General features: G+C 42.7%; 1 protein-coding gene across 1 annotated transcript in view; it reads left to right on the plus strand.

The window, feature by feature from the left end:
* ALK (ALK receptor tyrosine kinase) overlaps positions 1-25,347 on the plus strand; it is an 878,396-nt gene that overhangs the window by 102,659 nt on the left and 750,390 nt on the right. Inside the window, exon 2 of the mRNA XM_058667362.1 lies at positions 8,877-8,980. Coding sequence (XP_058523345.1) covers positions 8,877-8,980 — 104 coding nt within the window. The remainder of the gene's footprint in view (positions 1-8,876; positions 8,981-25,347) is intronic.

Consider the following 25,347-nt stretch of genomic DNA (forward strand, 5'->3'; position numbering starts at 1 on the left):
TTTTTTAAATTTATCGACCAATTTGTTTTTCAGAAATGAACTGAAGATTTCCCTTTTGTAGGACAAAGGTAAAAAGAAAAAAGTACCCTAAACAAACAAACAAAAAAACCCTCCTCTGTCCCATTAGAGTGACTGGACCAGGTCTGGGGAGCTAGTGGCCCTGTAGACATGTGTTCACAATCCGTGTCTTCTCCCCTGCCATCCACCTGAACTGAGCAGGCCACACACCTTGACTCTTGTAAACTCAGCTTTGGAAAGCAATAATTTATTTTCATGTGTTTTGAGTTACCTTTTTAACTGGCATCATTGAACAAATATCCCAGAACAAACCAGGCAGGGGGCCGCAGCTACCTTTATTTGGACCAGAAACACATGCATCAGACGGCAGTCCCAGCTGGTAGGCAGGTGGGCTCATCAGCTCAGTGGGCCAGGGCAGAGGGGTCTGCAGGCACCCGGGGCCCACTAGCCTCCAGGGCAAGCGAACAGGACGCTGAGCAGTGCAGGGCACATCCTTGCACAGCCACCATCTTAACCACTAGTTTAAAGCCTACTCTGAAAATCTTATTTTTGTCCTTCAGTCAAATTTCCCACAAGACACTTCAAGAGGATCTTACTTTCTTTATATAAAAATAGGAAAGATTAAACTATGATAGGCTCTTTCCAGCCCTACTATTCTCTGATATAAAAAGTGCATAACACATGATATGAGGTAAGAGGAATGACTTCCTTCCTCATAACTTGGGAATAATCATGGCAGAGCCTCACAGCAAGGAGGTGATCCTATAGCCAAAGCATGTCCAAGGTCACAGTGGGTTAGCCCACTTCTATAGCTACAGTAAGGGGAAGTGCTTGATTGCATAATGGGTGGCAATGATTGGCGTTTATTCAAAACAGAGAACTCACATCAAATTCTCCATGAGGTTAAACAAATCTTCAGGTGAGGCACTTGACATGTAAAAGGGAGCTTAAGTGAGTCAAGGAAAAGAGCTGTCAGCTGACACCAGAAGAACTCATGAAGGTCAGGCATAGCCATGAAGTGGGACCCATCATCTGCAAGACTGATGAAAATTTGAAAAGGTCAGAAATTTGGTTTGTACAAATAGGCAGTTATCTTCAGGCATGGAGGCTGACAATTTAAATTAAAATGAAAGAACAGACTTGTTTGGAGACAGCACTCTAGGAGGAAACTTGCTGGGAAAATCACGCTGTGCATTCGATTCATGATTAGAAATTGCCAGAACTTGGTGTTTGCCTGGATCTCTCAGGGAAAGCTAAGTGCAAAAACAGAGGGTCTGGTCATGTGGTTCCTCCCGTCTCTGGCTCCTCTCGCTGGTTCGCTCACAGTCGTCAACTCTTGATCTGGAAGAAATGGGGGTAAAAGCCATTTTGCAGAATGCACACAAAATACCATGTTTAGGAAAGGGTGGGGTGATGTGAAAAAGACCTCAAATGAGGCTCTTTCTTTGTTTTAATGTTGCTAGTTAGGAAAGAGGTGAAGGAGCAGAGTGACCCTTCCTATAGGTAAGTCACTTAACCCATGTGATCCCCTGGGCCTCATCTATAAAATGGGAGAACAGATCCCACCTTGTACAGGTGTAGACTTAAAGCAAAGGGGCATAACACATGAGAAGACTTTGTAAATTCCAAAGTAAGCATAATGAAATAGGTGTGAAAAATGATAAAAGTGTAAGGAATTATTAATATAGTTATTGGATTGAAAATCTTTTGTTCCAATGGATGATTATCCACACAAAAAAATCGTTTTTCTACTTTCTGCCTATTGCCAAGAAATGTTTGATTTATGTCTCAAATCTGGCAAACCTGAAGGACACTAATCCAAAATAACACTAGAGTGGTTCAAAGCAACATTTCACAGCCAGAGCTTCCACCTGCTCCACCTGTGATTCTTGCCTTGCACAGGTGCTGAGAGACTTGGCCCTATATCGCTAGCGCTGCCTGCAATAATCCACTGACTGGTAGGTCAGTAGCTTGCAGTGGGGGCCATGTGCACAGACAGCTTGTAGACATGAGTGGGCAATGAGGGAAGAAGGACCAGCTCTGTCCTGAAGAACTGACAAGCTCATTAGAAGGACTCACAGAAAGCTAGTGAAGATGTAGGAAACATGGGCCCAGTGTGGTAGCTTAGTGGCTAAAATCCTCGCCTTGCACACACCAGTGATCCCATATAGGCACCAGTTCTAATCCTGGTGGCCCCACTTCTCATCCAGCTCGCTGCTTGTGGCCTGGGAAAACAGTCAAAGATGGCCCAAAGCCTCGGGACCCTGCACCCACGTGGGAGACCCGGAAGAAGTTTTTAGCTCCTGGCTTCAGATTAGCGCAGCTCCAGCTGTTGCAGTCACTTGGGGAATAAATTGGAGGACAGAAGATCTGTCCCTCTTCCTCTCTGTATAGCTAACTTTGCAATAAAAACAAATAAATCTTTAAAAAAAGAAATGATGTAGGAAACTTAAGAGACCCTGTAGCAAACCACCGTGGTTTTTGCCTGCATCTACCCTCTCCTGGTAAGAGAGCTTCCATTCCTTTATTTCCTTTCCTTTCATGCCTGAGTGACAGCTATGTGAAGCTGACTTCAGCTTCCCAATCCAGGCCTTGTAATCAGAGCTGTGGGGATTGGTTCTGGGAGAAGCAAGTGAGTTTGGCCCAGGTCCCTTTGCTGGTTCAGCTGGGCCTAAAGCTTCCTTAGACTGCCCAGTGAATGGTTTCCTTCTCTTTTGTTGTATTTGTTGAGTCCAGCTGAGGGTCTGCACACTTGTACAACTAGTTGTGGCTGAGGTCACTCCTTTAGTTTACATCCCTTCAGCTTCACAGCTTCAGTTATGGGGTGCCTCCTGAATCAGGCCCTGTGTAGAGTTTGGATGAATGAGACACAAGCTACCCCCACTACTCGGGGAGCTTGCAAAGCAGCAGGAGAGAAGCAGAGTGTTAAAATGCTGTGAACTAAGTATGATGAGTGATGTATGCATGAGGTAGAAAAGCATAAAATGCAGGTTCTGAGAACTCAGCCAAGTGTAGAAGAGCAAGAGAGAGAAGCAATACAAAGCCAGTTTCCATTTTAAAATGGATCATATTTAGGACATGCATGACATGATGTAAATATATGCATTCATGGGTTTATAAACAGTTTATAACAGATTAGGAAGAAAAGTGGCTAGGGAAAAGAAAAATGAAGAAGAGATGAGAGGGGGTTTTTATTTAGACAGAAAAGGCCCAGATAGTGAAATGGAGTAAGAGAGACAAGCAAGTCAATTAATAGGCATCGGAAACTGAAACCAAAAAAACCCAAAAGGTGGCTGGAGGAACAAAGGAGTTAGATTCTCTTCTTGCATTGAGAGAGAGAGAGAGAGAGAGAGAGAGAGAGAGAGAGAGAGAGAGAGAATGAGAACTGAGAACCCATCCTCTGGCTTATTCCCCAAATATCCATAACAGCCAGGGACAAGGCCATGCTGAAACAAGGAGCCCTGAAATTTCACTCATTATCTACTATGTGGGTGGCAGGGGTCCACATGGTTGAGCCATACCTACTGCCTCCCAAGTTGTGCATTAGCAGGAAGCTGGACTGGAAGCAGAGCACAGATTTGAACAGGGGACATTAGTATGGTATGTGGTCATCTTAGCTATTGAGTCAGGCCCCTGCTTCAGCAGCTCCCTCTGTATTGCAGTCAGTGCAGGCTTGAATAAAATACTGTCAGAATTTCAACGATCAGGTTCAAGCATGAGAAAGCCCTTCTGTCTCCTCATAGCCAGGCACTAGCCATGGAGTTCTCTTTCTTGACTGATGTTGGAGCTTGGATATTGGCCCCCATCTGCTCTGCCTCTGGATTCCCTCAGAAACCTGGCAGAAGCTGGGACTCTGCAGCAGATATTTTTGCTGCACCCCACTCCCCACCCCCTGCCATGGCACTCCATGAGCCAGTGGCATTTGGATACAGTAGAAGTAGGGAGAACCTAGAGCAGGTGTGTGCATGTCTGCTGGGGAGTGTTTGCCCGCATGGATGCTGAACCCTGGACATGCTGGCAAGGTTTTTTTTAGTTTATTTTATTGTATTGTTGTTGACAATCTTTACATAGTTAATTACGGTTAAAAAAAAAGGTTGAGGGGGTATGGGGAAGTGGGTAATACTATTATGTCCATATTGTTTCCATTATGTATCTGAGGTAAAGGAGGATATTGAGGGAGAAGCCCCACCCGGTTTCCTGCCCACCCCAAGTCCCGGATGTGGGGCATGCTCTGAGATATTTGGTCAAGTGGTTTTAATAGTTCTCCAGTTATGAATTGCTGCCAGTTTCGCTCGATGAGGTCGTCCACTGATTGATATGGTCCATCATAAAGTCTCCGTTTGCCCCATATTTTGCTGCCAACATATAGCTGAGATGAATGATTGACCTGTTCTGTCCTCTGTCTTTTCTTAGTTAGAGTTCTGAGTCTAGTAGTTCGATTGGGGAGATCTCCAAAGAAACTTTCAGGTATTCCCAGACCAGATTCTTGTATGTTCTAGCAAGCACAGGGCCCGACACATTCCATCACCCCGATCAGCTGGTGGTTGCAATTGCTGGGTTGGTTCTGTTTTCAGTCCCGAGTTGCACTGGAACCAATGGGTGTTGCAGTCCAGTCTGGTTCTGCCCAGCACATACTCGGCCCTTACATCAACCAGTGTGAGCTGCAGCCTAGTCGGGGTGACCCACAATAACCCCCATCAGGCCCGCCCCCTACCCTGGTTTGCCAGTATGTGTTGTGGGCTAAGGAGTTGGTTAGCACTCGCCAAACTGAGCACTACAGGTAATGGGCTTGGGGCTGAAAGCACCTGGTCTAATGGAACTCAGCTGTATCCAATATTGAGAGTGTGGGCTAAAGCGTAAACAAGAACTAGGTGAGAGGTCAAGAGTGGAGGCAATAAAAGCAGGCCTGGAGAGAGGCCAGGGAGAGACATTTCCACCATCTCTGGTCTCCGTGTCGGTGTCTCATCCCCAGATCCTTCGCCGTGTCCACGTTACAGGCCTTGCCGGACGAAACAAGTATGTGTAGCAGTAGACCAGTCTGTCCCCCATCCCATTTGGCTCTTGTACTTGTCACTGGGTATTAAAGCTTAGTTCCATCTAACCAACTCAACCATCCAACCCTCACGGAAGTTGTTGAGTGTCTCTCTGTCTAGCCACCCCAGGCCCCGTCCTAGTTTTCATGCCCTCCCGCGGGACTAGTGACCCAAGAAGGGGGAACCCACTTTTTCCCACCCAGGTCTCTCTCAGTCCCGGTTTATGCACTCTTTAGGTGGTTCTGTGATTTGACTTGACAGAATTAGTCCCCAGTGCCAGCTTCTGCCAGCTGATGCTGCGACTAAGCCCAAACATCCCTCACCCACTCTAATTTATGCTTGCACCCGCAGGAATAGTCAGCCCAGCCTGGCTTTTCCCTGATCTAGTCCACATGCGGCACATAGGTGTTGTAGCCCTGCTTAGTCTGGTCTGTTCCCATCCCAGCCCACGCGCTCCAGTGGGAGTAGCTGTCCGGCGAGGGGACCAGCCCCTTAATCCCCCTGCCAGATCTGCTCCTCCCTTCCTGGATCTCACGTGTGCTGGTTGGGTGCTGCAGTCAAATCCAGTACAGGAAACCTCACCCTGGCATTCCATAATGTGTACTGTTTTTGTCACAACCAAACCCGGCTCAACCCACACTCTGTTCTGGTGTTCGGATTTGCCAGTGGATGACATGAACTGATTCAGCCTGGTCTGCCCCTGACCCATGCCAAATGTGTGCCAGTGGGAAACTTTCCATGGCCTATTCTGGGCTGTTTCCTATCATGCTTCTTGGCAAGGTTTTAATTAGCTGAGGAATCAAGGCAGTAGGGATGATTGTGCAAGTCTTGGATGAAAGCATATTACCTTACTTACAAAAACAGTGTGCTGCGAGCCATCCTGGCATTGTTATAACAAGATCCTCTTCCCCTCTCCCTCCCTTCCTTCCTTTTTCTTTTCTTTTCCTCCTCTCCTATTCCTTCTTCCTCCCACCTCACATCCTCCCTTTCTCTCTCCTTTGTTTTTTTCTTTGTACTGGGACACCTGCCACCCTGTCTGTGACAGCTGTCAAATCCCTGATTTACACTGCTCAGTTGCATGGTTGTCACCTTATTAAGGTATTTATGTCCTGGTAGAGCCTGAACTTGAATCTACCTTGAGGGTGTAATTGTGTGTTGCTAATGTAATGGCTGGAGTTGCCCATGCAAAGAGCAACATGAGAAAGGTCACTTGGAGGAATGCAAGGTCACAGAGCCGCATGAAGCATAGTCTGGCTTGATTTGTTCATTTCCACCAAACCCAGAGAGGAGAAGTCTCATGATAGCAGGTAGGGATATGGAAGGGACTGACGGCAGCATGGATCTGTGCAGATGGAGATGAAGAGGTGTTTGTTGTGCCTTCCAAATGGCTAATAGCCTCACTGATAATCTGAGCACACACATGGCTCCTATCCAGATGCCCATAAATACAGATAAGGCGATGGGAGAGGTGGTCACTTCTCCCTTAAAGAAGGCTTGCTGTTTCCCCAGCAGCAGAAAATCGATCTACAAAAATAATGGAGTAAGGTGTTTTCCTTCTCAAAAACAGGTGCCATATCCAGGCCTTGGTTTCCACCATTTGACCTACTTTCCAGATTCCTGGGGGCATGTGACAGGATGGCCGTGATAGGACGGACCACTCTGGAGTTTCCTTCTGCCATTGCACAGGAGAGCAGACACTGCTGTGTGTGTGTGTGCGGAGCCTCTGGCCTCTGGAGTACATCACATATTTGAATGCACCCTGTATTTATTAAGCTCCTGGTATGACATATTCCATCAGGGATAGCTAAACAAGGCCATCAGGAGTCTACTCAGGGATGCAGCAAGGAGCTACACCTGGTGCTAGCTGACTGGGTGAGGACTCAGTGTATATCACGGAACAGGTACTGTTAAGAGGAACAGAACAGGATCTGGTCTGTACACAGAAGGAGGAGTATATGACCAAAACCAGAAGGGACAGGGAAGTTTCCTGCGGACAGGAGCCTCTGAACATCTTGGATGCTAGGAATTCCACTAGGGACCTTGGAATCTACCTCACTTAATATTTGCAACAAAAAAGATGTCTAGTCCCAGAAAAGTGATCTAAAATCTCAAGTTTATGCACTAGTGAATGGAAGAAAAACAAGAACTCAGGCCTCCTTTCTTGCAAATATCACTACCACACTGTCAATTGGGAATTTTCCCATAGTGTTGGAGATTGACCAATTGAAATTTAAGACATAGAAGAGTTGGTGGGGACCAAATGTTACTGTTGTTAATAATAGATATTGAAGAATGACTAGGATCTTGGGCAAAGGTTGAACTTGGAATTATGGAGCTGTGCCTGCCTTGTGGTAAAAGTGCTGATGCCATAAGGATACACCTTATGGGCAGCTGGCTGTGCAGGGAGAGGAAAGGAAGGGACTGGACCATCCCTGCCCAAATTCTTCAAAATTCAGCTATCTCATGGGGCACCAGGATACAGTGAAGGAAGCATAAGGAGAGACTGGCGTGGGATGTGAATGCAGCTTCCTGCATAAGGAGGAAGCACCGGCAGATGGGAAGAAGCCATTCCCAAGTTCAGCTCACAAACTGTTAAATGTTGTTGAGCACCCCTCCTCTGTTCTTCCCTATGGGGATTCCCCAGTGAATAAGGGGGTTTTGGCCATCATAGAAGTCGTTCCCTTAGCAGTGGGTATACCAGACATTGTCTGAATTTCAGCATTGGGAGTAGAGGAGATATTAAACGTGAATTCTAAGCAAGACTGTCAGGAAACTACACTGTACCTTTTTCTGTCAGACTGTCCTAAGGCAGAGAATGGGGAGATGGTTCCCCTCTTCCCTGTAGCTGCCCTCATTCAGTCACACCCTGTCTTCCTTCTCTGTGCATGCCCCCTTCCCCTGCTGACTCACCTTCCAGGACTAAGCTGGCTTCTCCAGCTCCCCTTGATATAGCAGAGCCATCCATTGTTGGATCTTCTTGTCTAGAAGTCCAAGACTTTCTCTGTGGATGTTTGCCTGTCATAGAACCCTGAGTTTGGAAGGAGTACAGTGTGAAGGCATATTGACCTTAATGTAAGTTGGTTTTTTCATATCTAAATTGATTTCTCCAAAAAAAGCCCTGAGATAAAGAATATAGATACTAGTTATTTATGTAGAGGGCAGTTCCAGGAACTGCATGTACGTGAGTGAGGAAGCGATGCTGGGAGGGGAGAGGAGCCAACCAAGTGTGGGCTAATGAGCAAATGACTGCTGTCACAGAAGCTTTGTACAATACAGATTGGAATTATCCCTGAAGGAAAAGGCAGCTGTGTTGTCTGTGTTTACACACTGACTCCCGACCCTCAGTAGATATGATTGTTTCTTTAGCACTGACTCCCTAAAACTTCGGACATCCCACAGAGAGGACCAGAAGCCAGAAAATGCCCAAAGTGTAGCCAGCCCAGGAAGCTGTCCCTACTGATGGGAACTGTCTGCAGTCACATCTGGAGCCAGCTAGGAGGTTCGGGCAGGACATTGCTCCCTTGGCCATGTCTCTGCTAGGCTCAGTTTTGTCACTCCTTCTTTCAAATTTACTGTGCTTATCACACTTCTTACCTTTGTATTAATTAATGGCTTTTTTTTAAAGACTTATTTCTTTATTTGAAGTAGAGAGGGGTCAAAGGGAGGGAGATACAGAGGGATCTTTCATCAGCTAGTACACTTAAATGGCTGCAACAGCCAGGATGGGCCAGACCAAAACCAGAAACTTAGACTTCCGTTCTGGTATCCTCCCTGAGTGGTAGGACCCTAAGTACTTGGGACATAATCTTCTGCCTTCTCCTGCAGGAAACAGAATTGGAAGCAGAAGAGCTGGGACTCAGACCAACACTCTGATATGGAATTGCAAGTGGTGAATGAACAGCCTGTTCTACACAGTGGGCTCCTGATTTGTAAGTTTATATGTCTTCTATCTTATTTACTGCTGAATACGAATTATGCAGCTCAGTTCCTGGAACCTGGAAAGCCCCAATAATGATTACGTTAAAATTAAATGATGAATTGTTTGAATGATTTCACGTTCTACCTTGGCTGTCCATTGCTGGGGGCATATATGGAAGACTCAGAGGGCTTTAGTTACTAGGAATAAGGAGAAAGTTGCATGATTATAGACTGTTCTTTCCAAAACAGCCTCTATAGGAACAGGGTCTGACTGTCATTCAAAAGGTACTTCTACCCATTCTTGGAGACCGTATGCATGGACCATAGCTGTTCTTTCAATGGATCATTCATTGGATGAGTATCAAGCACACACTGTAGATAAGACTATAATTGGAGCTAAAATAAATATAAAATTCATCACGTGGATTTTTACCTTCATCATGTTTGCAATCCAGTTTGAGGAGTAAAATAACTCTTTCAAATTGCAAAACATTCTGTATTCAAGTGATAAATTGTGCAAGAACCACCTTGTAGGGGTTGGAATTCAGTACAGCTAAGGGGAAAAGGCAAGAACAGGGGAAAGAAGTTGGAGCTTGGGCTTCGTTCTCTATCCCTGGAGTGTAAGCTTCAAGATGTCATAGACAAGAATTGATGCAGATGAGGTGGAGAACTCAGACTTGGTTTAGAGCCTATAGAGGGCATGCTGTTTTTTTCACTGGGGGTAAGTAGAATGTTGACATTCATAGCACCTACATACTCTACTTCATGGTTGAGTTTAGCCAATGCAATGTCCAGTTGGAGGGTGGAGACTGAGGCTAGGATCCAGGCCTTGCACAGCTCTTTCTCATGCCTGTCTTGGCTTGGTGCCTTACTCTACCACACTACGTCCTTTTGATCTGTTACCCTGACCCTCTCAGATCTCTTTGTTCTCTTCCACCTCATGATTTCCATACTCTCCTTTGAGGTTCTCTATGTGCCTCCTACAGTTTTGTCACAATTTTCCTTTATAAACTCTCTTCACATTGTCTAGTTTTCATTTGTCACCTGTTTTCTCCTGAGACCTGACTAATGTAGAAAGACTCAGGCATGTCTTCAGAGAAACTCAGTCCAGTAGGAAAAAGCATCCCAAACAAAACTACCTCTAATCAGAGGTCAACTGAAGGCAACTTGCTGGTAGGCAGAAGAAGGTGTGATGATTCAGATTATAGGTAGCCAGAGGGCCTCCCCAAATGCACCTTGGGAACTAGGTTGATAAGGACTCTTATAAAAGAGGTCCTATTCAGAACTGTAGTAATTTTAATTGGGACAGCATGACATAATGACACAGCAATTGGTTTTTCTCAGTAGTGCCATATAGTTAGATATTCTTATAACCTTGCTTCAGAAGCTTCTGTAGGAAGAAGTGGTTCCCAGGCACTGAGATCATTGGCTTCCATGGATAAGTCTGTACTCCAAAGGGGAATGTTCTGGGATACAGGGAAAGAAACTAAGGTAGAACAAAGTTCTTAACATCCAAGAGACTCAAGATGCTGAAACTGCCATAAAAGGAAAATGGTGTTCTTTCCACAGACCAGGAAGGGAGGAAATGTTCCAGTTTGTTGGGTGAGAGGCACTCATACCTTTTTGCTGCTGCTGGATCTTAGCAGAGAATGACTATCTGGGACATTTAAGAGGCTGGATCTGGAGTTCTGAACACAGCCATGGCTGTGAGTTCAGGATGGAGTCAGTTCTCACCTTTGTGGGTTTTCATTGGCTTGGCCAATGCTATACAACCAGAGAATCTTGGGAACTTCACCGACCTGGAAAGTGGAAAGGATACCTTCACAGAGACTAAAATTAAATTTATCAGTAACTCAGTGGGATAGTGGCTTAAAAAAGATTACATTTTATTTCAGGAGATAAAAATAATGTGAACTGTTTATATTCTTTGTCGCACAACAAAATTCACACTTTCTGCACGTGGGGACCCTAGGCAGAAGTAAGAATCCCCTCGTAAAACATATTTGATCTAAGCACTGATTTATGCAGTAGCAGTGGGATCGATTGGTTTGGAGGCAATGGCCAATTCCCTTTGGGAGCACTGGTGGGCAGAAATGAGTATGAACTCTCACAAGTCACAACTGATTTGGAAAAAAACTGTGGATGGTGATGAAACTGGAGCCTGAAAGAATATAGAAGGATACTTTAAACCTCTGTGCAGCTACAGGGTAGCTTGGTGAAGGAGGAAAACCCTGTAGACTTTTTAGATTACACTGACAGTAATTTCTTTAAAATTCTCAAGGAATACAAAGAAAGCTTGTACTTACAAAGGAAAGCTTCAATGCTTTCTGATTTTTATTTCTAAAAACAACACAGAAGCACATCTCTTTCATGGATAGGGGACACCCAAGACTGATGGAATGCCAGTAAAAAAACCATCTATTTCTTAGAACTCAAAATGGGTAGAGACTATGGACAATTTGGGTGGGGGAAGAAGTTCTTTCCAGCACACAGAAACTTAAGACAGAAGAGACTGCCAGACAGAGGAAGAAGGTTGCAGCCCACTTCATGAAAATTGCTTATGCAGATGACAGCTACTTCAAGCCATACTCCTAAATGGGGCAGAGTTCAGCCTTGGCTTAGATTCCACCAGAGGGTCAGAAAGGCTGGGAAAACTAAGAAAATACTTCCAACGCATATATCAAATAAATGACTTGGAGCCAAAATATGCAAAGGACAATTAAAATTTAATAGGAAAACCTAATGTTTAAAATGTTGGCAATGCTCACTAATCTCTAGTGGGAAAGTATTTCACCTATTTTAAGAACTTTGAAACAGTTTAGGTTCTTAGAAAGTGAAATGCAGTCTTGCTATATGATTTAGCAGTTGCACCTCCTAAGTATTTACTCAAATTGAAAACTATGTCTACATGAAAATCTGTACATAAATGTTTATAGAATATATTTCATACTTGTCAAAAACTTGAAGCAGCCAGCTGTCTTTCAATGGGTAATTGGATAAACAAATTGTGGCACAACCCTACAATGAAATGTTACTCTGTGGTAAGAACAGAATATACAGTAAAGGCATAAAATGACATGGGTGAAACTTAAATGAACATTATTTAATGAAGGAAATGGTCTAGAAAATCTACATTCTGTGATTTCAACACTACCAGGAATCTTGAAAAACTTTGAGGAAAATGAGTATTGTGAAAAAAACCACCATGAATGGATTTCAAAATTTCTTTGCACCAAAAGTATCTTTTAATTCTATTTCCCATGAACATTTTGAAATATCCTTATCTGAAATTCTATAGAAGTTGCTATAAGAAAGTCCCAAGCTGTGGTACCTGTTAAGGTCCCAGATTATAGATACTATCAGCATCTGGATATGAATGTAGGAGCCTTTAGGGGATTCTAATCCTTTTCGTATTAACATAGCTCCCTTGCCTTCTTCCCTATGAACTGAGGGTCTTGTTATCATAAACAAAAGCAAACAGTCTCTGCCTTGCTCTGAATTCCTGACACATAGAACCCATGAGCTCAACAAATGCATCTTTTTCTCTTTGAGTTTTTACTTGAAAGGCAGAGGTCTTCCATTAGCTGGTTCACTCCCCAAATGCTGGGCTCAACAAGGAAAGAGCCAGGCTGAAACAAGGAGACCAGAACTCAATCTGAATCTCCCACGTGGGTGACAGGGATCCAGGTGCTTGAGTCACTGCCTGCTGCATCTCAGGGATGCAGTAAGTAGCAGGAAGCTGGCTTTGGAAGCAGAGCCAGCAATTGAAGCCAGGCTCTCTGATGTGAGAGTTTCCAAAGTGGCATCAAACACCTGTCCCCAACCCCACAACAAAAAACAAACATGTTCTGAACCACTGAATTATGCTGTCATTTGTAATACATCACTAGACCACATGTTTTACTAGCAATCAGCAATTTAAATATATCTTGTATTCTGATTATGATTTAATTGGCCAAAAATTGATTTGTATGTGATAGCATCAAGGAAGACTCAAGAGAGGAAAAGCATTTAGGAAGGAAGGAAGGAAGGAAGGAAGGAAGGAAGGAAGGAAGGAAGGAAAGAAAGAAGGAAGGAAGGAAAGAAGGAAGGAAGGAAGGAAGGAAGGAAGGAAGGAAGACCCACAGTGGTATAAAGAACACCAATGTACTGTCATCTAGTTCTGAAGGTTTGAGGTCCAAAATGGGTCTCATTGAGCTAAAAATCAAGGCACACAGCAGGCTTTAGTCTTTGGAGAGGATCCCTTTTTTGACTTTTCAGCTTCTCAAGGCTGTCCCAGTTCACTTACTCAAACCTAGCAACATGAGACCATTTCTCACACTGTCATCTCTCTGGTTTTCCCATTCCTGCCTCCCTTTTCTGCTTGCTAGGACCCTTGTGAGTATATGGGACTCACTCAGTTACTCCTGTGTTACTCATCTCAAAGTCAGCTGGCAACTTCCGACTATCTTAGTTCTTTTTCCATATAATTTCATCTGTTCACCCGTTCAGGGAATTAACATGTAGACGTCCTTCGGGGCCGTTTTTCTGCCTGCCAGTGTTCCAAACTATCTTTACCATCAATTATAGGATGAGTATAGGTAGGCATTCCATTCCTTGAAGTGACTGAGAGTGTGTTTTACACACCTTTTCCTCTCTCTACAATTTGTTGATGCCTGTGCTCCTCCTCCAATCAGCTATCCAAGTTGTGAAAGTGTATATGCGTGTGATTGTGATGTTCTGTGGAGAGAAAGGAAAATGAAAATGATAGACAAGGTGATCTAAAACCCATCCTTGCTGTTCTGGTCTGTTTCACTGAACTCTCAGAGCAGCTTTGTGAAACAAGCAGGATAAGAGCGTTCTGTATTTACACACAGGAGAAGTTGCAAGATGATCTGGATGGATGAGCTCCCTAAATATCCCAGGGATTACTACAGGAAGCTAGCCATGAGCTGTGTGTCCTGGTTCCAAACAGGATGCTTTTCTCCCACACTCTAACACCTTCCTAGGCAGGTAAATTTCCTGTACGTGTCAAGATCTTTTTTGAAAATAAAAGGTTGAAAGAGAGAGGGAAAGAAAACAGGAGAGAGAGAGAGAGAGAGAGAGAGGGAGAAAGAGAGAGAGGGAGAGAGAGAGAAAGAAAGAATGAATTTCCATCTGCTGAATCTGCTGTTTTACTCCCCCCTGGCAGCAATAGTCAGAGATGGCTCAAGCTGAAGCCAGGAACCAGGAATTCCATCTGGGTCTCCCATGGGGATGTCAGGGCCTGAGCCAGACTGTTTCTCAGACATATCAGGAAGAAGCTGGATCAGAAGTAGAACAACCAGGACTCAAATCCTGCTTATACGGGCAGCTGGCATTGCAGATAGAGCCTTACCCTACTGTGCCATAATTCTGGCCCCTTGTCAAGATGTTATACTTGGTTTTGTTTTCCCCATTTCCTTCCTTCATTTCTCTCTCTCTCTCTCTCTCTCTCTCTCTCTCTCTCTCTCTCTCTCTCTCTCTCTCTTTCAGGCCAAGGAGCTATCTTTTATTCTCATTCTGTCCCCGTGTGATTTTTGTTCCATCCTTTTCTTCAAATGAACCTGACATTTTCGGGTGTGTTCAGGGAAACATACCCAGGAAAGCAAGCCATGTGTGGACTTTTGTTTCATTCTTCTAGCCTCTGTGCAGACACTTTAAATCCCGGGCATTTATTCCAGTGTGTTTTGGGGGGGCAACAGTAAACCTAAAATCACCCTTACAGTCATGATTAAACTTCACAGTTCTTAAAACATTGTCCCAAAGGATTTTCAGGGACAGAAAGAGGCAAAGATATCAATAAGGTGCTCAGCTGAAGAGCCAGAGTCAACTGTGTAAATCCATTTGTTTAAAAACATTTATTTATTTATTTAAAAGGTGGAAATATTCAAGGTAAGGGAGTTAGGTTAAGGACACCGCCTACCTTCCCAGCTACCCTTATTATCAAGGTCAAATCACTGAAGAAGACATTACAGTGAGGTGGTGTGATCAGACTGTGAGACCTGCTCATTTCCACAGGTCTTCACAGGTCCTTTTCTACCAATTTCCAATTCAAGGGTGTGTTGTTAGTGATACCAGGGTTCAGAGGATAGGGATAAGGCTGGAGTGGGATTGGGGTTTGAATCTGAGCTTCATCAGACATTAGTTCAAAGTTATATAATTCTGAAACTTCCATTCTTCTCTATTTTCTATTCTATGGTGACCACTTGGGGAGTGAATCATCAAGTGGAAGATCTTTCTCTCTGTTTTTCCTTCTCTCTATAATTTCTTCCTTTCCAATAAAAATAAATAAATCTTAAAAAGATAGAATTTTTTATCTTAAGTGCTGAGTGACACACATATACACACACACAGAGATCTCTCATCTTTTATTTGTTCCCCCAAAACCTGTAGCAGTCATCTGGGCCAGGCAGAAGCCAGCAGGGTGCCATTTCCTCCAGTCCCCAGCATGTTGTTCCTGCTAGCCCCTGCATAATTACACTATTCACATTTCTCGGTGTCTCTCCATTTTCTGTAAAGTTTCTACTGCGAGCATGTCTCCAAGCTCTCCTGTAGGAATGTACTAAACCCAAAATCAGCACATCCACATTACCTTGTCTTTTCCCTCTTTATCCATCTTGATGACCCTGAAAGGAGATTTTGAGAAAGCTTTGGCTTACTTCTTCAGTTATTCTTTTCACTGGCAGTCTCATAGAATAGAAAACAGAAATTCCCAGGAGCATGACCACTGCTATTAGGACACTTCAGGTAGTTTGGGGCAGGTTACCTTGATTTTGCCTGGGTCTGGTGGGGTAGCAGAGGCCAAAATGAAGTTTTTAAGTCTGGCCTGGAAGATAAGATTCATTCCTCTCTCTTCACTTTGGATGATATGGGCAATATGTATTCTCTTACAGTCACTGTAACCACTTTACTTCCATAAAGGAAGGCAATCAGAAATGAAGCTAGCACATGGATAAGGGCAGAACCAGAAAAATGGAATAACAGCCCGGATTCAACTGCAGTGGATACCTCTCTGCATTGTACTTTTCTGCTATGAATCAACATATTCCCCTCATACAAAATTCCATTTTATTGGGTTTTATTAATATACATAACAGAAGGCATGCTAAGTGATGTAGTCATCTTGATGCCATCAAAGTTGCAAATTGGAGGGCAGTAGCATAGAGACTAGGAATTTAAGTCTGGTCTCACCACTTCATTATCAGTGCTGTGACACTGGGAGTTATTTGAACTCTCTGGAATTTTCAGTGTTTCACATATGAGAATAGAGTCAGGATAATAGGCAGATGAGGATTAAATGAAATAATGCATGTACTGTGCTAAGCATATAATGAAGGGTTAGAAGAGAATAGTTTAGTAGTACTGACATAAACTACACACCACTGAAAGGCTGCTTGCTGGGGTTTCGAGTTTCTTGTGACGTGTTCTGAGTTATAATTGAAATTTCTTGTCACATTTCTTTTAGTTAGACTCAGCTTTAGGTTTGCTACTTCTTAGAAGGTCATGGCAACTCCAATAACTTATTACTACTAGCAATTCTCATTGTATTGTGCTCTATTCATTGTGTCTGTCAGAGTTCTTTAGAGAAACAGAACCAGTAATATGTCTGTCTAGCCATCTGTTGGTTGATTTACAAGAAGGTTTATTATAAGGAATCATCTTATACAGCTATATAGATCCAGAAGTCCCCAGGCTGAGGTCAGCAAACTGGAGACTCAGGTGAGCCTGTTGTGCTTTATCCAGTCTGAACCCAGAGGTCTTAGAACCAGAGCTGCAGAAGTGAGTTCCAGGGAAAGGGAAGACAAGTGTCCCAGCTCAAAGTGCCTAGCAAATGAAGCCTCTCACTCAGCCTTTGGATCAACTCAGATCTCCAGCTGAGTACAAAGAGCCCTAACCTCAGGGAAGGCAATCTACTTTCGAATGTTGATATTACCTAGAGAAACCCTCCTATATGCTGAGAGTAATAGCTAAATATTTGGGTACCCCATGGTCCAATCAAGATGAAACACTTAAAAATTTAAAAATAACCTCTTGCATGTTAGGTCTTATTTTGGGCACTGGGGATGCAAAAGGTAAAAACTTACTACTTTCGTGAAGTTTTTAAAAAATTTCTTTAGGTTACAAAGTTATTTTTCTGTACTGTTTCATTTAATCCTCACAATAATCCTGTGAGGTTGTTTTGACAAATATTGTATCTTTGCCATACAATGGAAGAGATTGAGAACACAGATTAAGTCATTAACTTGGTTAAGGTCACAGAGCTCTTAAGCAGCAAAACAAAAACAAAAATGAAAAAAAAAAAAACTGGAGTTGAAATCCCTTGAACCCAGTGTAACATTCTTTTCAGTACACTGGATTTTTATATACCTGTTTACTTGGAGAGAGCTGCAAAGTTGGGATGAGTCCATCTACATAATTACCAATCTCCCCTCTACAGTATATTCATATTGTACAGACAAAGCAACATGAATTCTCAAATCATGGGTCATTACTATTAGAACTTATTCACCAACACTCAGTCTAGCAGTCTTTCCAGTGAGGAACTGCACTGAGAAATATGCTTGGGTTGGCATCAGTTGACCACTTAATTCTCAACCCATGATGAGCTCTTGCTTTGTTTAATGACTCTCAAAATGTTGACATGCAAGAGAGCACAAAACAGCATTCTTTCTTGTTTTTCCCTCCTTTGAAACCACAAAAAATTATTTAAGGAAGTTTTAATGAAATGCATCTGTCATTTATTAAGATGGATGGCTGGAGTGCAGCTTTCCATTACTGGAAATGGCAGAATCAAATTAGGAAATAACAATCCTCAGCATCTTCTCCAACTGGCTTTTGCATAATGTGTTGGGAAAAATGCCACCTCAACAGAAAACCAGATAGAGAGGGCCAAGAGTCTTTCCCCAAAGGGTTTGTGTTTACCAGTGAGGTTCATCTTTCCCTTTGGCAGGTGAAGTGGCTGGGCTAGGGAGCAAGGCTTCCTTGCCCAGGATGTTTTGGTGTTTGATGTTTGGAATCTGTTTCATAGCCCAGGAGGCTCAGACAAGTACTTATATTATGCCCTTCTGTAAGTCAGAAGTCCTGGCAATTGATATGGCTTTCTAAGATATCAAATTCCCATTTCTTGTTGGGCCAGCAATCTCCCATTCAACAAATATTAGGTGTCTGTTATATGACCAGTACTCTTGGGACATTGGGGGTACCAAGAAGAAGAAAGAAATCTGTTTGCTTTATTTTGTTATCAGGCTAGATAAGAACATAGAAAATAAACTTAAGAAATGTTTCATGCTGTCAAGGTAATAAAACAGAGTAACAAAGAATGGATGGGGGAAACATCTGTTAGAAAGGGTAAAAGGGCTTTCAGAAGCCATGAAACCCAGACCCTTATTTCAGGAGAATCATTGTGTTTTTACGTCTCCATGGAAAGCTGCGTAGTTAGCATTTTTGTTGTTAAAAGGACTTTTGAGATCATTTAATTTATCTTCTACCTAAGAAGGAATCTGTTTTTCAACCTCCTCATAAATAACAGTGGGCCAGGCATGTTTTTGTAATTACATCTAGACTCAACTTAATTTCCCCAGTAAGAAATCAGATCAACACACAATGCTTAGTAGCCCTTATAATCTTTTGGCAAAGGTTTATCAAGTCGCTACTAGGAGCTGAGCACGGCGCTAGGTGCTAAGAAAGTAGTGAATAATAAAAATATCATTAGCATTCTTTTGTTTGCTTTTTGGAAATAAAGTATTTGAAAAGAGATGAACATAGAGAGACATATATCTCTGATCTTTACTGGTCCACTCCCCAAATTCTTACAATAGCCAGTATTGGGCCAGTCCAAAGTCAGAAACTCAATCTAGGTCTCCCACTGGGTGATGGGAATCTAAGGACTTGATCCTTCACCTGATGTTTTCTAGGGTATACACTAGCAAGAAGGTAGAATCAAGAGCAGAGCTGGAACCCAAACTCAGGCATCTTTAACTGCTGTGCCAAATACCCACCCCCAGCATCTGTGCACTTTCATAGTGCTTTATCACGTATGATAAATTTTAAACGCAAGTCTTTATGTCCTCAATTATTCTGCAAAGTTGAAGACAAGCACCATGGAGAACCTGAAGTTGTTGATTGTTACAAGGGCTATTCTGTAGTTTGTTTTGGTGTTCTCTTATTGAGTACGTCCCTTTACATTAGTTGTGCCTGGGTAACATGCACTCAGACATTCAGTAACAAGGAGGGTCATATGATTTATGAGTTAAGAAGACTTTGCCTTCTCACATTTGTGGTAGTCATGCATGTATGTTTCCATTCCAAGCTTGTGGAGTGATCACCTTGAACAAAGATCTCCCAGCCCCACATTGGATGTGTAGCATGAATGAAGAACTAAATTTTGCCTTATTAAGTGGCTGCAATTTTGCATAGCTGTAACTGCCCCTGTGACCTGGTGCCAACTAACACTAGGTCCTGTTTGATCACCCTTCCTCAATGGAGCTTACTGCCTTCTGGGGTAACTTAGCATATCAAAGGGAGTCCATTGCTAAGACATTCTAATGCTTGAGAAGTGCATCCTTCAAAGGGGAAATAAATTCCATTTTCCTGTCATTCCTCTACTCCTCACTATTCCCTCTGGAAAATCAAGGGGTAGGCCCGCACTCCGTGCTGCCTGACACTCCTTTGCATCCCGTGACAGCTGTCACATCTGCCTGCAGAGCTCTCTTCGCCAGGCAAAACCTGATGAACACCCTCAGATGGGTTCTTGAATGACACTGTTCCCAGATGCCTCATAGCTTTGTTTCCATTTTCTAGATAATGCCCTGATTTACTAATGCAGTTTTTAAGTAGGGATAGTATTGTTTTCAGAAACTTGCTGACCACATCTGCCTCAATGAAACTTGTATTTTTAAACATTTTTAATTTAAAAGATAGAGACAGAGAAAGCCTTTATATATATGTATATATATGTGTATATATATATATATGTGTGTGTGTGTATATATATATGTGTGTGTGTATATATATATGTGTGTGTGTGTGTGTGTGTGTGTATTTATTTCAGGAATCAGATACTCAATCCAAGATTCCCACTTGGGTGACAGAGACCTAAACACTTGAGCCACCATCTGCTGTCTCCCATGGTGTCTATTAACAGGAAGCTTGGATTAGGAGCAGAGCTGGGACTTGAACTCAGGCATGCTCATTATGGCATGTGGGCTTCCCAACTGGCATCTTAACCACTATACTAAATTCTTGTCTCCAGTATCTTTATACTTTCTTGTGCTCAGATACTATAATTAAAGTCAGAAGATTCAGTGACCATTTAAAATAATTCAGTGGTTTATTTTCTATTTCAACCCTCCCATAGGTCCCCTCAGGAATTTAGGAAAGAGCCTACAAGAGGACTCTTAGTGTCTGTGAACTGCCTGCTTTTTCAGCTTTCAATTTCCCAAGCATCCCTAGGATTAGTTGTTTACCTGTTTGCCCTCTGTTTGCTCCTTGCCCTGCTCTGCTCTGTATCACAGGAGGCTGGATCTCTGAACAAATACATACCAGGTTCCTCCTATCAGCTGGATTCCACATAGGAGGTATTTATTTATTTACTTATTTATTTCTTAAATGTGTTTGTGTGTGTGTGAGAGAGAGGGATCTTCCATCTGTGGGTTTACTCCCCAAATGGCCACAACAGCCAGAGCTAAGGCAGCATGAATCCAGGAGCCAGGAAACTCTTCCAGTGTTGCACATTGGTGTAGGGGCCCAAGGCCTTGTGCCATCCTCTAGTGCTTTCCAAAGCCATAAACAGGGAGTTGGATTCGAAGTGGAGCAGTTGGAACTATAACTGGCACCCATATTGGACACCCATACAGGTTAGTCTGCAGCACCACCATGCCAGTCCTTCCACCTAGCTTTGATCTACCAAAGGCCCTGAGGGGAGATGAAAGGTGGGAGGTAGAGGTACTTTTACTCCTTATTCTCTCTCTTGGGTGGTATTTGAGATGCAGTTGCTGTAATTCTTGTCCCTTCTTCTGCTCCAGTTTCTGCCAGGCAGGCATTGCCGTGATGTGGTTCCTACCACAAGGCTCCAGGTTTGGGCTCTTGTCGCTGTCCCACAGCAATGGACTTGGTGCACGGAGCCGATAATAACACACGTGGACCCTGACTGATGGTCAAAAGCCGTAGTTTATTAGTAGCATCAGACTTTATACACTGAGGGTCATACAGGATTAGGGTAGAGATACTTAGTTCATCAACAAAACCAGCAACTGTTTCTATGCATTTGGAAGTCCTTTTCTCTTGTATATTACTTTCCACTCAACTGTTCTTATACAAATGATATCTCATCAGGTATACAAAAGGTAGCCATTTGGTTATTCTCCTCCAAATATTATCCAACCAACTGTAATCCTGTGCTCACTTACCTTCTAGTGTCACAATGTCCTCCTACAGGCTCTTATGGCCCCTCTCCTCTCCTGACTCCATGCTGATACTGATCTCTGTGTAAATGCATCATTCTCTATTTATCTTCTCCACTCTCCCATCATGGGTGTAAATCAACGTCTTAGTTTCATCTGCATGAAATAACTTGAGAGGGTTCTGTTTTCGTGACTTGTAGGCCTTTCAGCATTCTAAATGTCTCTAATTGCAGTGATCATCTTTGAGTTCTTGAGGGTAAGCCATATTCTTTTGCATGCCTGAATAGCTTCTCTCTCTTCGTCCTGAATTTGACTGTCTTCTGTTCACTCTTCATTTGTCAGTGTGAGTATCTCAGGCCATTCATTTATCACTGGTTTCACCTATTCCTTTGGAATCATGCATATGCTTATGGAAGGCACTTATAGAAGGCAAAGGCCATATCTATTGTATTTATTGTTGGTTTAAATTTTTTTTAAATTTTTTGTGCTACAGTTCCATAGGCCCAGGGACGTATTCATTGTTGCATCCCTAGAACCTAAGGTAGTGTCTGTCTCACAGAATGTGCTCAATGAATAACTGTTCTGTAATATGTGTAGAATGTGGTAATGATGCCAGAATTAGACATTTTGAGAAGTGAAAATGAACATTCTTGGTAACTGTCAATAATGTAGAAACTTACAAATGATGAGTAGTGTTTTGATGAGGTCTTTTAATGTGACTTTAAAATGTACAGCAGTAATTATGACTTTGATTTACAGTTTAAATAATCTGTGAATAAGAAATCTGAAGGAGAGATGAAAAATGATGATAAAAGGAGAAAAACCTAAAGGATAAAAACATTGGCTAATGAATTGTTATTACCACTGGGTTTGCCAGATAACTTGCTGTTAGTAATAGTCAGTTTGTTAGGGAGTTCTCTGGGTCTGATATGACTATTGAAGATTTGCCTCGTGTGCTGGTCTTGGGTCCATCCTGGTTGACAGGGATGACCTGGCTTTAATAGGGAAGCAGCAGGTATGTAGTATACTTTGTCATGTGTGACAGATCGCATCCTTACCTATAAAATGCATACACTCCCTTTTATAACTACTCAGTTGGTTTCAAGGAACTCCCCAGGTGATTGTAAGGATAGGAAAAGGGTGACCTCCCCTGTCAACACTGCTTCTGGTAAGGGATTAAGGAGAAAGGAGGCCTTCTCTTCCTGTAAGCAGGAGATGTTAGAGACCTGGCTTTGCCTCTACCATGTGTCATTCCCACATTCAATAAGGAGGCCTGTATGGTTGGACTGAGCCTCTGCTGCTGCCTCTGTGACCCAAACTGAGTCAAGACTGGCCTGGTAAATCTGAATAAAATGTGGTAAGAATCAGGCTTAGGATCTATGGAAGGCATCATCTCCAGAGGAGCCTAAACATGGTCAACTGTTGCTCCAGTGGTGTGCAGTATGGAGCTAAGGGATTGTATGCACAGGAAGTTCATAAGCAGTCACAGCCATCACAGGTGGTGAATAGACTGCAGACTCCTGTTGCCCAGGGGTTTGGGGCAGGGACTGTGTACATTTACAGGATTGTCTGCTGGGCTTGAACAGATTTTAAGCCTTTTATTGTCAGGGAATCCATCCAAAGTAGGCTGATAAGTGAGTAGCAGAATAAAGAGCTTAAGTAAAATTCATAAAATGATGAATATACTGACCCCAAATCCCAAATAGGATGAATAAGTAACTCAGTTTGCTTTAAAGTATTTAGTGCCAATACTGGGGAGTTGGTTCTTTCCTGCACTGAGTGTGAGTTGTCTCTTGCCTGATTAAATAATATCCAGAAATTTTCCTGACGTAGTGGAGGCTTGACTCATGCAGGAAGCAATGGCTCAGCCTTAGTTGGAAAAGATCGGTGATAAACGTTTATATATTCTCTGTGAGTGTATCCTTTAAATATCCTCAGAGGAGGATGCCATCAGTGTGATGTCTGTGTTCTCAGAGAAAATGGAATGTGGCTAAGATCTTGCCCAGGAAGAGTGAGTGTTATGACAGAGGTGTTGCAGGTCCCCACAGGAAGGCGAGTGAAAGTGTATTGTGTTCCTTTAAAGGTGAGAGCAAGTTACAGCTGAAAGGCAATCCTAATGGACACTGCAGGGAACATAGCTGAATCTGCAACAACCAAACACCTCTCAGTTGGTAATAAAGTCACTGACATCTGTGATATTAGACATGGGAACCTTATGGACGGTACCATGGCATTAAGATGATATGGAACTACTCTTAGGTGTAATTTATTTCCATCAAGTGTGTGCACTGGCCAAATTGGGTTGTCAAAGAGGAAAACTGTAGGAACAATGACACATTCCTTTACTAACTCCTAAAGGTCTTGTTTGGAATATAGCTAGCCTACCGATTTGTGATGTAACTGTTATGCTCTATGTTTTGTCTCATATCTTCCCTGGGAGTTCATGGATGCTTTGCTAAAATTACATGAGACCTCAGCTATAGCTGCAATCTGAGCCTAGCTTTGATGAAGACCAAGAAAATTGACCAAAGATAAGCAGACCAAGAAATCATCAGGGAAGTTTAGGGTGATTGTCCCCAAGTGGTCCCTGGTGTTGCCGGAGAAGCCCTGTCCTTATCAGGCTTGTGTTGGTTCCTATCGCCTAAAATCAGGATATTGAGTACTGGGCTTTGGTGTGGTAGGGGAATGGGAATCATGGAGGCCCGAATTACCTTGCTGCCTGGCTCAGTGGCTGTAGCTTTCCTATCGTGCTTTATAAGAAAGTGTGTAATTCCTCAAGAGCGGATGTGCCCAAGGTTAAATGATTTGGAAAACTAGGATGTTGAAGTCTCTCATAGCAGGTCGCTTTTTATTTCTATTTATTTGTTTGTTTGTTTGTTCAGGATCTTGGTTTGGGAGACGCTGACTGCCAAGAGGTTTTGCATTAATACTATTGTCTCTTTTATAATTCTTACTACTTAGATTACTTCTTTGATAGGCAAGTACATATTTGAGTTTTATATTGTTCTTCACCAGCAATTCATAACTGTAGGTCATCCACTGCTTCCCGAATGGGGGCAGACTAGCTCACAATAGGAAGGAAAGTTGCCTGCTGATTTGGGGGTGGCTTTTTTCAAAACAGTAGCCCATTTTCAGCATCAAGAGAACCTGGTTGGAACTAGTAAAAACCTCTGAGCCACTGTAATGTTTAGCAAAATATTAACATGTCCTTGCATATGTCAAGTTTCCTACATGTTGTTGTCCTTGCTCCTATGAGTGAAGTCATGAACATTTATTTTATTTACATTTTGTGTAAAATTAGAGTTACTGCAAAAAAACACTGCAAGAGAGCGACAAGCAGGCAGGACAGCTACAAGCTGACTCCTGCTGCTGGCGTGAGCATTTATAATAGTGGCTATGGGATGGGCGGTTTTCCATGTTCTGATTAATTCACTGGATGAGGGGAACAGCAAGAAGATCAGTTCTAAAATGCTACAGAGGGCATACATATTGAGCCCATTTCAATATATTAAGTGGATTTTTGAATAAATTATTAATTTTGGGATCAGAGGACATGACTGCCAGTTGGCTCATATCAATAAACGTTAAATTCCAAGCTAATATTACAAAAGTACAAGAGCCAATTGGCTCCCTGTTCATCTTTCTGTTGAATAAATTCTTGTAGCAATTTTTTTCAATAAGCTGAAATCACAAACCTCTGTTTCCATTTCTATTTTTAAACATGACCTGAAGTTTCTTGAGTGATTATGGTAAGTATGTTACAGAGGTCTTTCTCAGTACTATTCTTTTTCTTAGAAGATTTATTTATTTATTTTTTAAAAAAGATTTATTTATTTTTATTGGAAAGGCAGATATATATAGAGGAGCAGAGATAGAGAAGATCTTCCATCTATTGATTCACTCCCTAAGCAGCCAGAGCTGAGCCAATCTGAAGCCAGGAGCCCAGAGCCTCTTCTGAGTCTCCCATGTGGGTACAG

The sequence above is a fragment of the Ochotona princeps genome, chromosome 8 (genome assembly GCF_030435755.1).
Source record: "Ochotona princeps isolate mOchPri1 chromosome 8, mOchPri1.hap1, whole genome shotgun sequence".
NCBI lineage: Eukaryota > Metazoa > Chordata > Mammalia > Lagomorpha > Ochotonidae > Ochotona > Ochotona princeps.